Source organism: Nannospalax galili, unplaced genomic scaffold, assembly GCF_000622305.1.
Source record: "Nannospalax galili isolate Female #2095 unplaced genomic scaffold, S.galili_v1.0 scaffold363, whole genome shotgun sequence".
Classification (NCBI taxonomy): domain Eukaryota; kingdom Metazoa; phylum Chordata; class Mammalia; order Rodentia; family Spalacidae; genus Nannospalax; species Nannospalax galili.
The window spans coordinates 4,272,348-4,285,004 of record NW_008351176.1 but is presented as its reverse complement, the minus strand read 5'-3'; the positions used below and the strand labels follow the sequence as shown (position 1 = coordinate 4,285,004).

The following is a 12,657-nucleotide window of genomic DNA, read 5'->3' as shown; positions in this document are numbered from 1 at the left end:
TAGTGCAGGCAATTTGTAAAACCATCTATCACCAAGAGTAATAGTTTGAACGTGGACGCAACAAAGACAGCCAAAAGGCTTTCTTTGACTACTTAGCCAGGTGCTCAAAAACTCTGGGAGTTAGGCCTATTTTGGGGTGAGCTGGGGCTGACTTCGAGTACTGTGCCTTTCTTCACTGGCTGGCCACGAGGTGGTGCTGGGGAGCTCTCAGGCCACCGGCGGGAAGCTCGGGCTCTCATCCCTCCCGTCGCCCCCGCCCAGCAGAGAGAGACTACAACTCCCGGGGTGCTCCGGGGAGGGAGGCGGGGTCTTGGGGGAGGGACGCGAGGGCGGGCCTTCCGGGTGTGTGTTTCCGGCGTCGGCGGCCGCTGCCGGGGACGGTGTGAGAGCGGTAAGATGGCGGCCGCAGCGGTGGTGGAGTTCCAGAGAGCCCAGTCACTACTCAGCACCGACCGGGAGGCCTCTATCGACATCCTCCACTCCATCGGTAAAGGTCCCCGCGCCGTCCCAGTGGCCCCGTTGGCCTGGCGCCACCTGTGTAGGTCGGCGGCGGCGGCGAGGGGCCGGGCTAGCCGGCTGTGGTGCTGCTGACTCACTGTGAGGGGGGCCGGGCCGGGGGCGCAGGCCGCTTCGGGGCCCCGGGAGCGCTCTGACCACCAGTGCGGCGGGAAGCCCCGAGGCAGCCCGCGGGTCTACCTGCCGGCTGCTGACTCACGGTGGGCGTAGCGCGGCGCGGAGAGAGGGCCGGGCCAGGCTCCCCACTCCTCCGCCTGCTCTCAGCTCCGGCCCGCACGAGCTAGCCCGGAATTTGAGCTGCGCCGGCCGGCAGGCTGGTTACAAACTAGTTGGAGAGTGTGGTGTGGAAAGGCCTAGGCGAAGCCCTCTCGGGACGGGCATTTCCCGCCGTTATCAGCACAGGTTGCTCCGAGTGGGAGCGCGAGCGCCTGCTGTGGAGTTTTCTTCCGCGGGACGCTGGAACTTCTCAGCCCTTAGCAGCGGGCTCCAGTGAGAGAGGGCCTCCTTCTGGATGTGGGAAGTTGAGGGGTGCCACACACCCCAGATTGGCATTTGGTGAGGCGGTGGCCGAGACGATCCTCTGCCCGAAGTAGACGGAGGGCGAAGCATCGGGGTGGGACCGCCGGGCTAGAGAGGTGACTAATCCTCCAGATCTCCTTTGTCGGGTTGAAGTTAGTTCAGGAGTTGCTTGTCAGCTGGATGAGTTCAGGAAACTTTGGAACCCGCTGGCCGCTTATGACTTCAGAAAATGACCGTGGTGTGATCGTTTAAAATCTGCGGTCAACAGGAAAGTTGGAATAGGAACTATTCGCTTTTTACTGAGATTCAGGTATGAACAGAAATAAATTTATGAGGATGGAGAAGGCCTTTTAATGTTCATTGCCGAAGGCTTCAGTTAGAGCATTGGTTTCCTCTTGTGGTAATGTGATCTTTTAAATGTAGCCTGAGAATGTTCCGATTGGATCAACAAGTAGTATGAGAATACACGTGTATGTCGGACTTCCTGGTTGTTTATGTTGACTTACTTATTCTGTTGAATTTCGGACTCCAGACTTGCTCAGAGAAAGGACAATGATAAGATCTGGGTGCCTTTATCTTTGGGGGTACTAGAGAAAGAGAGGAGATTTAAGATGCATCTTTGAAGGGATAATCTTAAGTTTCGTTTCCAAGCTCCGGTCTTAAGTCAGTTACAGAATAGAGTACCAGAATCATCCTATCTGTTATATAGGTTTTTTAATTCTGTGAATGAATATACATTAATATCTACAACTAATCTGAGGAGCACGAATTTTAACTTTTTTTGTGCCTAGTACCTAATTAGTCTTTCAGGAAGTAGAAATTAACTGCTAAATGTTACCTTTAGAGTATTTCTTGCTTGCTCATTGTGCTAGAAGAGAGTTCTTTCAAGCTTCCTTGTGAGAGCAAGCTTGAGTCATGATGGTTGACAGCCTTACTTTTTCCATACTCCATCATGGAGTATCACAATCTTGGTTTTTGTCAAGTCATGTGGCTTTATAAGAGAAATAGTAACTAGTGATGATCACTAAAATAAGCACCACAGAGTTGGAGAGGCGTTGATGTTCAAGTGGTTGAGTAATTATTAACATTTGAAAGTGGGACAGATAGAAAGTTATTTTAACAGGACCTGAATCCATTATAAGGCTGCAGTCTGTCCCAAGTGTTATTGTTCAGCATGACACAGAAGCTTTGATAGGGATTTTTCTGGAATGGCTTTATAGACTTTTTTTATTCCTAACACACCCATTAGCTGAAGCTTTCTACAGACTTAAGAGTTTAATGAAAGACAGGTTTCTAATCATCAGAACTTTATAATTTGATTTTAGTTTGTGACAGGTAAATGCACAGGGATGTTTTATATCTTTATATCATAGTGACTAGCATGGGGCTCATCACCATAAGCAGGAAGGATTTGTTTTAATTTTACTTTAAGCAAGAACAGCAGAGGTCTCAGTGTCTGTGGGTAAGGGGAATTCTAAGCAGTTGATTGAAGGGCCCATTTACTCAAAGAGAAGAATCTATTATGACTGACACGAAGCATGCCCTACATATACATGATCATTTTACTTTTCCTTAGAGTTTTTCCCCCCTTATTTGTTTGTATTTGGTAAATATGTTTTGAGTTCATAATGGATTTGGCGAAGGTGAAGTTTTACCTTGCTTCATTTTTTTTTTAAAGAGTGAAAAAAATTATTTTATGTGTATGAGTGTTTGGCCTGCATTTATTATTTGTACCTGGTGCCTACAGAGGCCAGAAGAGGATGTTGTTTGATGCCATGTGGGTGCTGGGAACAGAACCCAGGTCCTCTGCAAGAGCAGCCAGTACTCTTAACTGTTGATTCATCTCTCCAGACCCTTCTCTTGCGTAGTTTTTTAATCATAATTTTAAGAGTGCATTTTCTTTTCACAGTGAAGCGTGACATTCAGGAAAATGATGAGGAGGCAGTGCAGGTCAAAGAGCAGAGCATCCTTGAATTGGGGTCTCTCCTGGCGAAGACTGGACAAGCTGCTGGTAAGTTACAAATGGTTTGTATCTACAGTGCTTGTATCTGAAATGCCTTGTGAAGTTCTTGTTTTTTGTTGGAGGAAAAAAAAACATGTGAGGCTGCATCTAACACCCATATTGTTTGGTTTTATTTTCTTGGCAACTTGTTGAGCTTCAGTTTTGTAGCAGAAAGTTAAGTGTAGAATTTTATTACGGGTGAGGGAAATCCTATTTTTGTTGGGATATAGTGATCTGTGATTTGTTGCGGATATTTGAATTCTCATTGTGTTTCCTTACATGTGGGCAGCAGCAGTCATTTCACTGAATAGCTCTGGTATATTTCAGGAGAGTGCCTTTAGGCCCTTCACTTGAAAATGACTATGGATTTTGTATCCAACAGACTCACTTTTTCTGATGCAGAAAGACTTCCTGATGAGTAACATTTAAATTGTCCCTTCCCAAGACTTTTTCTTTTACCTGGGAGTTTTTGTGTGTATTATTGTCCACTCATTCTAGTTGTAATTGAACCATTTGGCTGTCTGGGCTTCAGATGATAGTTGGATGATGGGTGTGTCCTTGCAGTGAGGAGCGAGTCCTGTTGAAAGGACCTTTGACCAGTAAAGTGGTAATCATATTGGAGAAAAGTTTATCTAAACTTAAAATGGATTATTATTATTATTTTTTTGTCAGCTTTGAAGTGAATTTGACAGCCGGGTATGGTGACGTACGCCTGTAGTCCCAGCACTTGCGAGGCGGAGGCAGAGGTGGGTATTTCTTTGTTTGTTGCCTGCGTGTTTTGTCTGAAGTTTCCACTTATAAAATACACATTTTAAAAAAAAAAAAAAAAAAAAAAAAAAAAAAAAAAAAAAAAAAATGAATTTGACTATTTGATTTCAATAACCTCATAGATTATTTCTTTTTTCAAATTATGTAGATAACCAAGAGAATGGTGGCGATAACTTTACAAAATTCCTTGAACTTGAAAACTAAGATCTTTTATAGTTAATGAGAATTTAACTTTTTTGAATGACTGGCTCAGTCAGTAGAAAGTTGAATAAAGATGTATGTGAAATTCTGGGATGTGTTTATGTGGGCCTTTTATCTAAAATGTCAGTTTCAGGCTGGGTATGGAGGTGCACTCCTTTAACCCCAGCACTGGGGTGGTGGTGGTGGGGCAAAGATAGGCCTGGTCTACATAGCTGAGTTCTAGGCCAGCCAGGGCTACACAGTGAGACCCTGATTCAAAGATAAAATAAAATGTCAGTTTTAAATAGCTGTAATATGAACAACTATACCTAATGAGTTTTGAGTATTTTTAAACTCTTTTGAACACACACATGGTTTAGCTGATTGAGAAACAGTTTGAAAGTAGGTATTTTAATATATTTAATAACTTACCCAGGTTAACTCAGCAAATATGGTAGATCTAGGATTTGAAACCCTGTAGTCCCATTTTAGAACTTATGGCTTATTGGCTCGGTTGTTATTGCTTTACTTTAGTCATCAATGTATGGATTACCAATGATGGGTAGTGGTTTACTCATTTTAACTGACTTTTTTCTTTTTATTTGTTTATTTTTCTTTATTTTTTTAATATTTTATTTATTTTTATTTTACATGTATGAGTGTATTGCCTCCAAGCATACCCCTGTTGTGCAATGCCCACAGAGGTCAGAAGAAGGTGTTGGATCCCCTGGAAGTGGAGTTACAGATGGTTATTAGCTGCCATGTAGGTGTTGGGAATTGAACCCGGGTAAGAGCAGTCAGTGCTCCTAACCTCTGAGCCATTTCTTCAGCCCCCTTGACTTTTTTCTTAATTAGAATATTTATTGATTCCTATTGTTTATCATTTAATGTGTATTTGGGGTTCCAAACTTTTTTTTCCTACTTTTCCTGACAGGTTCTTACTATGTAATTATGTAACCCAAGCTGCCCCGGAACTTGGTGTGTATGTAGACCAGGCTGGTTTTGAACTCAAATCTGCCTGCCTCTGCACCACCATGCCCAGTTCTAAGTACAATTTTCAATCAAGGATCCTAGCTTAAACTTTTTGAACAGAGGTTTTTTTTTTAATTTTTTAATTTTTTTATTTTTGATCTTTTGGTCTTTTTGAGACAGGGTCTCCCTATAAGCCACAGGTGGCCTGGATTTGCTAGGGAGACCAGGCTGGCCTCAAAGTCACAGAGATCCTCTTGCCTCTGCCTTCTGAGTACTGGGATTAAAAGCATGCGCCACCATGCCCATCCATTGAGCAGTTTTTAGCACAGTGCCAGGCATCTATTGAATGAGTAATAAAGCAAAACTGAAGATTAATGGAATAGACATATTTTCTGTTCTCAGGAAATAAACAGTGGCAATCTATCAAATAATTAATATCAGAAATAGTAAATGAATATTATAGGCTTCAAGACTTCTGTAAGGTTTCTGTTGTGTGTATACTGACCCATGTGGATCAGTAGTTAAGCTAAAAAAGAAATAGAGAAAACTTATAAAATTCACCTGTTAAATTTTAATAGGTGTAGTAGTCTACTTCTAAACTAATCACATATTGGGTCACATATTGGAGAGGGCAAGAATATTGAGAGAATAATCATGAAGTGGGAATTTCTTTTTTTTTAATATTTTATTTACTGTTTTTAGTTTATATGTATGTGTGTATTGCCTGCATATAGGTTAAGTGCACCCATGTCATGCAATGCCTGAGGAGGACAGAAGAGACTGTTGCATCCTTTGGAAGTGGAGTTATGGACACTTGTTAGCTGCCATGTGGTTGCTGGGATTCGAACCTGGGTCTTCTCCAAGAACAGTCAGTGTTCTTAACCGCTGAGCTATCTCTCCAACCCCATGAAGTGGGAATTTCAAGCAAAGCAGTAATATCATTGGATTAAAAATTACTGGAATACTGACTTTATATACTAGGCCCAGTTTTTAATTATTTATGCTGCTGGAGGAAACAAAGATTTAGATATTTTAGCAATAGAAAATTCTCACATCTCTTCATTTGGCTTTATAATATTGCCAGAAAAATTATAGACTATATTTGATATGGACTAATTATCAAAATTGTTTGGCTGGATGTTGTGACTCATGTAGAGGCAAGTAGATCATTGAGAGTTCAAGACCATCCTGGTCTGTATAGTGAGCTCCAGGCCAGTCAGTCAGGGCTACATAGTGAAACCCTGTCTCAAAAGAAAAGAAAATAGTACTTGGGGATTAATGAATAAGCCATTGTCTGATAGTAGTGATTGCAAATAGTGCTGAGCATTACCAGACAAGCGTTGTAGCTTCAGGATCCATATGAATCATAGCCTAAGACTCATAAAATAAAAGAATCCATTGAATTTTGTTAGGATCTAAGAAGATTATGGTCATATAATCACAAATAGTCTCAGTGAGACTGGGAATATGATTTTATGGAAAAAAACTGAGTATATATAAGAATGAACACAGCCGGGTGTGGTGGTGCACACCTTTAATCCCAGCACTTGTGAGGCAGAGGCAGAGGCAGGCGAACACAAAACAGTAGTAGAATAAAGCTGGCAGATGCTTGAGATAAAGGCAGACCACTTAGCTTATGTTTCACTTCTGCCTTTTCTAGGAAGGAAAGTGATTTTCAAAAAGAAAGATAGAAATAACATCAGAAAGAGAATTAAAGACAAGGTAGGTGAGAGAGGAGAGCACTTGGTCTTTTTAAGTTCAACCCTATAGGCTCTGACAATTTCTGTCTTTTAGTATCAAGAGTAGTTCTTGCAGGTACAATTACAATAGAACCACTTATTCTGAGAAAAATCATGGAGGATGAAGTATAAGGAAACTGAGGATAGGCCAGCATTATTCCAGCTTTCAAACAGATAATGAAAAGAATAGATATAGATACTGCAAACTGAAATCATCAGTGAGGTTCTAGGACAGATGATTGATTAGATTTTAATTAAACAGTGGGTTAGAGGATTTACGTGCCATCTTTTTTTATAAACAGTTGTTTTGAACATGGTCACAACCCATTTCCATGTTTATGACTGCCTTTATACTACAGAGGCTTAATTTAGAAGCTACTACTGACCGAAACCTTATAACCTATAATGCTAAAAAAACTTAGCCTTTTTTTTTTTTTTTTTTGTCTTTTTGAAGTAGGGTCTCCCTATAGCCCCAGCTGTCCTGGAACTCACTATGTAGACCAGGCTGGCCTTGAACTCACAGAGATCCACCTGCCTCTGCCTCCCAAGTGCTGGGACTACAGGTGTGCGCCACCACGCCCGGCTTACTATCTGGCCTTTTAACAGAAGTTGGCTAACTTATTGAGTAGAAGAATGACATAGAATATATATTTGATGAAAGTAGGATGTTTGAACTATAACAGTAATACAGTAGGCATAGGTTGTAAATTTACAGTGGGCTGAATAATAGTCTGCAAAAAAGACCTCGATGGACTCAGTCTGAACGAATAATGAAATCTTGTAGCTGGGGTGTGGTAATACACTCCTATCATTGCAGCACTTCTGGAGTCTAAAGGCACGAGTTTTGTGAGTTTGATCACCAGCCTTCGCTGTAGCTTGAGACCCTTTCTCAAAAAATCTACCTCTCTGTGACTGGAGAGATGGCTCAGGAGTTAAGAACACTGACTGCTCTTGCAGAGGACCTGTGTTCAGTTTCCAGAAACCATACGGCAACTAACAACTGTCCATAACTACAACTGCAGTGAATCTGACACCCTCCTTTGACCTCTACAGGCACTGCACGCATAGGAGCACTTGCTTACATGCACACAAAACACTCATACACATTTTAAAAAAAACACAAAAACTTCCCCTTCCTCTTATTAAAAACTTTGTTGTGCTACATTTGGTATCCAGATCAGGAGAATTAAGTTTCCTTCCTTATAGATCACTCTTTGAGTATTTCCTTCAGTCTTGGGGATCACAAACATGTCAGAAGCACTTTTACCAATATAACTTATTCAGAGAAGGGCTGCTGATGGATAAGTAACCTAGAAACAAGGACAATGGAGGAACAATTGAATAGTTTTAAAGGTGTTTAGCTTGGAGAAATGAAAGGTTAGAGAAATGTGAATATCTTTAAATATTTGAAGATGTGTAGAAGATAAAGATTTGTTTCGAAAAAGAATAGTTTGACCTACATTAAGATAGGCTACTTTCTGAATATTTCAGTCATTAGAAATAGTAAGTTTTCAAACATAGTAGGAAATATGGAAGAAAAAGACTTTTTTTTTGGTCTTTTCGAGACAGGGTCTCCCTGTAGCTCCCACTGGCTTGGAACTGACTATGTAGACCAGGTTGGCCTTGAACTCACAGAGATCCACTTGCCTCTGCCTCTTGAGTGCTGGGACTAAAGGCGTGCACCACCATGCCTGGCCAGAATTTTTTTAAGGGTAGGAAAGATTTATTTTGTCCATGTTCCAGAGGTTTCATTTATTGTAGTAGGGAGGGCACAGTGGAAGATAGGAGACAGAAGGGCACAAGAACGATTATGGGGGAAATACCACTGTAGACTGAAGTTAGCATGAAAGACTCAGTAGTACTTTTGCTGAGCCTCACAGGTCAGGAAGATGGGGTCATCTCAGATTGGCTTGTGGCATGAGAGCCACTTGAATTCAGGTGTATAGTGTATGAGGGTGAATGAGAAAGCAGAATAGGAACTTGTGTAGGGAGTCAAAGGTCAGTCAGTACTGGGGAATGAAAGAAAGGATGGACTTTTTCATTCTGTATAGCATTCCTTTAGCAACATTCATAGTCCTGTGCATCCAGTTCAGGCAGGTGAGGATTTCAAGGACACTAAATTGGCATTCTCAAGAGGGCAAAGTTTGGTTGCCCTGAATTAGAGTTCTCAGGAGGGTGAGTCTACAATTGGAGAATATTAAAGAGGCAATGGCACTAAAGTAATTTCAACCTACATTCCAAAAATACTTCCTTAGTTTTATTTGGTTAACTAAACATTAATTTTTATTGTTTAATAAGTGCATCTCTGTTTATCTAAAGTTACTCCTTAGATTTCCTATTCTGTCCTTATCTAAAAGGAAGAGTGCTTTTTTTTAGTCATTACTTAAGACTTAGGTTTTGGAGATTAATGAGGAATTTTTAAAGTGTATATATAATAAAATTTGAAGGACAAGAAGGCATCCTAACATCTTTGTGAAAAGTATATTCATTTCAGAAGAATGCCAAAGAAATATTACTGCTGAAAGACTCTATTGGGAGCACATCAAGAAGGGAGGGAGGGAACACAGAATTGAGAATCTCTGTCTGTTTAAGGAAAATGGCCTGAGCCATAGACTGGGGAATTAAAAATAGATTCGCTTTGTAACTTGATTGTAGTTGTTGGTTGTAAGAAGGTGATTTTTGTCCAAAGTGGGCAGGTGCATAGCATATTTTATATTCTATAATAGATTTAAAATTTTTTATTTTTTTTTGTCTTTTTAAGAGAGGGTCTCCCTGTAGCCCCAGCTGTCCTGGAACTCACTATTAGAGCAGGCTGGCCTCGAACTCACAGAGATCCGCCTGTCTCTGCCTCCCAAGTGTTGGGGTTAAAGGTATGTGCCACTATGCCCGGCCAGATATAAAATTTTTAAAAATAATTTTATGTATGTATGTATGTATGTATGTATTTATTTATTTATTTATTTATTTATTTATTTGTTTTTGAGACAGGAGCTCTCTGTAACCCCAGCTGGCCTGAAACTCACCTTGTAGACCAGGCTGGCCTTGAACTCACAGAGATCTGCCTGCCTCTGCCTCGGAAGTGCTGGGGTTAAAGGCTTGCGCCACCATGCCTGGCCTAGTTTATTTTAATTTTATGTGTATGAGTGTTTTGCTTGCCTGTGTGTAAGTGCTCCCATGTCATACAAAGCCTGTGGAAGTCAGAAGAGTGTGTCAGATCCCCCAGAACTGGAGTTATGAACAGCTGTTAGCTGCCATGTGGGTGCTAGGAACCGAACTCAGGTCCTCTACAAGAATAGCCAGTGCTCTTAACCTCTGAGCCATTGCTCCAGCCCCCTTAAATGAATATTTTGATCCTAATATTAACGTTTACTTTTCATTTTCTGAATTGCTTTCCGCACAGAACTTGGAGGACTCCTGAAGTATGTACGGCCTTTCTTGAATTCCATCAGTAAGGCTAAAGCAGCTCGCCTGGTTCGGTCTCTTCTTGATCTGTTTCTTGATATGGAAGCAGCTACAGGGCAGGAGGTATGTTATGGTAATGACAGAAAACAGATAATGTGAAAAAAGGTTTGTTTCAATGAAAGAAATGCCTGCCTCACTGGTACTATGTAGAAGGGACAGCTGGGAGGACTGCTCAGGACTTATCATGTCAGTTTCTCTTTGTTACAGGGCATTTGATACTTTGGGTCTGTTCCATGCTTTGCTTTGTAAGTGGAGCTTGTCAGTGGTCCCTGGAATCCTCATTACATCAGGGTCACAAACTGATTCTTGTCTTTGAGGTATTGTATTGCCATACCTTTGTAATGTTTCCTGTGTCTGTGGTACCTTTCATCTTGTGTCACAAAGTTTCTTATGAGCACTAATTAAGCCTTGTGGCATCCTTTTTCTTGGCATGTTTTGTACTCCCTACATGCCTTTGTTAAGGGGTGAGCATCCATCTGTTGTGTTTCATGTGCTGGGAAGTGACTGATCCTTCTATACATGATACTTAGGAGTTCAAACTAGACCTCTTCAAAAGAGCACCTCTCTGGAATCAGTTTCTTCCAGCCTTTCAAATAGCTGCATTATCTGTAATTTAGAAAAGGATACATAGCTGGGCGTGGTGGTGCACGTCTTTTAATCCCAGTACTCAGGAGGCAGAGGCAGGTGAATCTCTGTGAGTTCAAAGCCAGCTTGGTTTACATACTGAGTTACAGGCCAGCTGGGGCTACAGGGAGACCCTGTCTCAAAAAAAGGCCAGAAAGAAAGAAAGGGATACATATAAAAATAAAAATCATTTTGTAATGTGGCAGATTCCAGAAGGGTATGTTGTAGCTTGCATCTGTAGGAAGACTGTAGTTGCTGCCTTTCATATAGATATATTTATCAGTACTAGAGTACCTGTCGTGCATTAGGTGCTGTTATAGCTAATAGGGATGCGGTTAAAAAACATTGCAATAGTCTCATGAGGCTTATATTTTAACAGGGAAAGCAGATAATATATGAGTATGATAGTATATAAACTCAGGGTAGAGTTGCTAGTTGTCTAATTGCTGTAGGTGAATATGCACATTAAAAAATATGTAAGGCCATAGTAGCGTGAATAGAGTGAGAAATTTCAGAAATTCAGGACACATGGGTCCCACTTTAGAATTGTCTTGTTATTTTTTGTTGTAATGATTCCTTGAAGCCAAGTTACAAATTTCACTTGCAGAATAGTCTTTAAATTTATTTGTTTCTGGCTTATAATTGTAAGTCAAAAGTTGATATTATTTTGATGACTGACTTTTGAACCAAAGTATTAGAATTTTTTCTGTTTTTGTTTTTGAGACAGGGTTTCATTATATAGCTCTGGTGGCTTGGAACTCACTATGTAGATCAGCCTGGCCTCAAACTCACAGCAGTCCCTGCCTCTTTGCCTTCCCAGTGCTGGAATTAAAGGCATGTGCCACAATGCCCAGCCAGAATTAATTAATCAATCAATTAATTAATTAATTAATTAATTTTTGGTCTTTTTGAGACAGGGTCTCCCTTAGCCCCAGCAGTCCTGGAACTCACTATGTAGACCAGGCTGGCCTTGAACTCACAGAGATCTGCCTGCCTCTGCCTCCCTTCACAAGTGCTGGGATTAAAGGCATGCGCCACCATGCCTGGCCAGAATTATTTTTGTGAGTAAAAGAAAATATGTTTTTAGAGATAATAATCTTATAAAACACTACCTTTTAAAGATTATTTTTCTTTCCTTCCTTCCTTCCTTCCTTCCTTCCTTCCTTCCTTCCTTCCCTCCCTCCCTCCCTCCCTCCCTCCTTTCTTTCTTTCTTTCTTTCTTTCTTTCTTTCTTTCTTTCTTTCTTTCTTTCTTTCTTTCTTTCTTTCTTTCTTTCGTCTTTTTGGTCTTTTTGAGACAGGGTCTCCCTGTAGCTACAGCTGGCCTGGATTTGTTATGGAGGCCAGGGCAGCCTCAAACTCACAGATATCCGCCTGCCCTCTGCCTCACGAGTGCTGAGACTAAAGGCATGTGCCACCATGCCTGGCTATTTATTATTTTTATTTTATGTGTATGCATGTATTACCTGCATGTAGCTAAGTGCACTGTGTCATACAATGCCTGCGGAGGACAGAAGAGGCCGTAGGATCCCCTGGAAATGGAGTTAGCTGCCATATGCGTGCTGGGATTTAAACCTGGGTCTTCTGCAAGAACAGCCAGTGTTCTTAACCGCTGAGCCATCTCTCCAGCCCCAAAACTCTACCGTTTGAAAAATAAATTTTAATTAATTTTTAGGTTTATGAGTGTTTTGCCTGAATGTGTATGCAGGTGTGCCACATACATGCAGTCCTACAGAGGCCAGCAGAGGGGCTCCCCTGGAACTGAAATTACAGATGGTTGTTAGCTACCATGTGGGTGTTGGGAACAGAACCCAGGTTCTCTGCAAGAACAGCCAGTGCTGTTAACCGCTAATCTCTCCAGACGATGTACTTTGTA

At 41.3% G+C, this 12,657-nt stretch overlaps 1 protein-coding gene across 1 annotated transcript in view; it reads left to right on the top strand.

Annotated features, from left to right (window-relative positions):
- Window positions 1-329: 329 nt before the first annotated feature.
- Psmd11 (proteasome 26S subunit, non-ATPase 11) overlaps window positions 330-12,657 on the top strand; it is a 34,264-nt gene continuing 21,936 nt past the window's right edge. Inside the window, exons 1-3 of the mRNA XM_008848172.3 lie at window positions 330-487; window positions 2,945-3,046; window positions 10,097-10,221. Of these exons, the coding sequence (XP_008846394.1) occupies window positions 397-487; window positions 2,945-3,046; window positions 10,097-10,221 (318 nt within the window). The 5' untranslated portion in view covers window positions 330-396. The remainder of the gene's footprint in view (window positions 488-2,944; window positions 3,047-10,096; window positions 10,222-12,657) is intronic.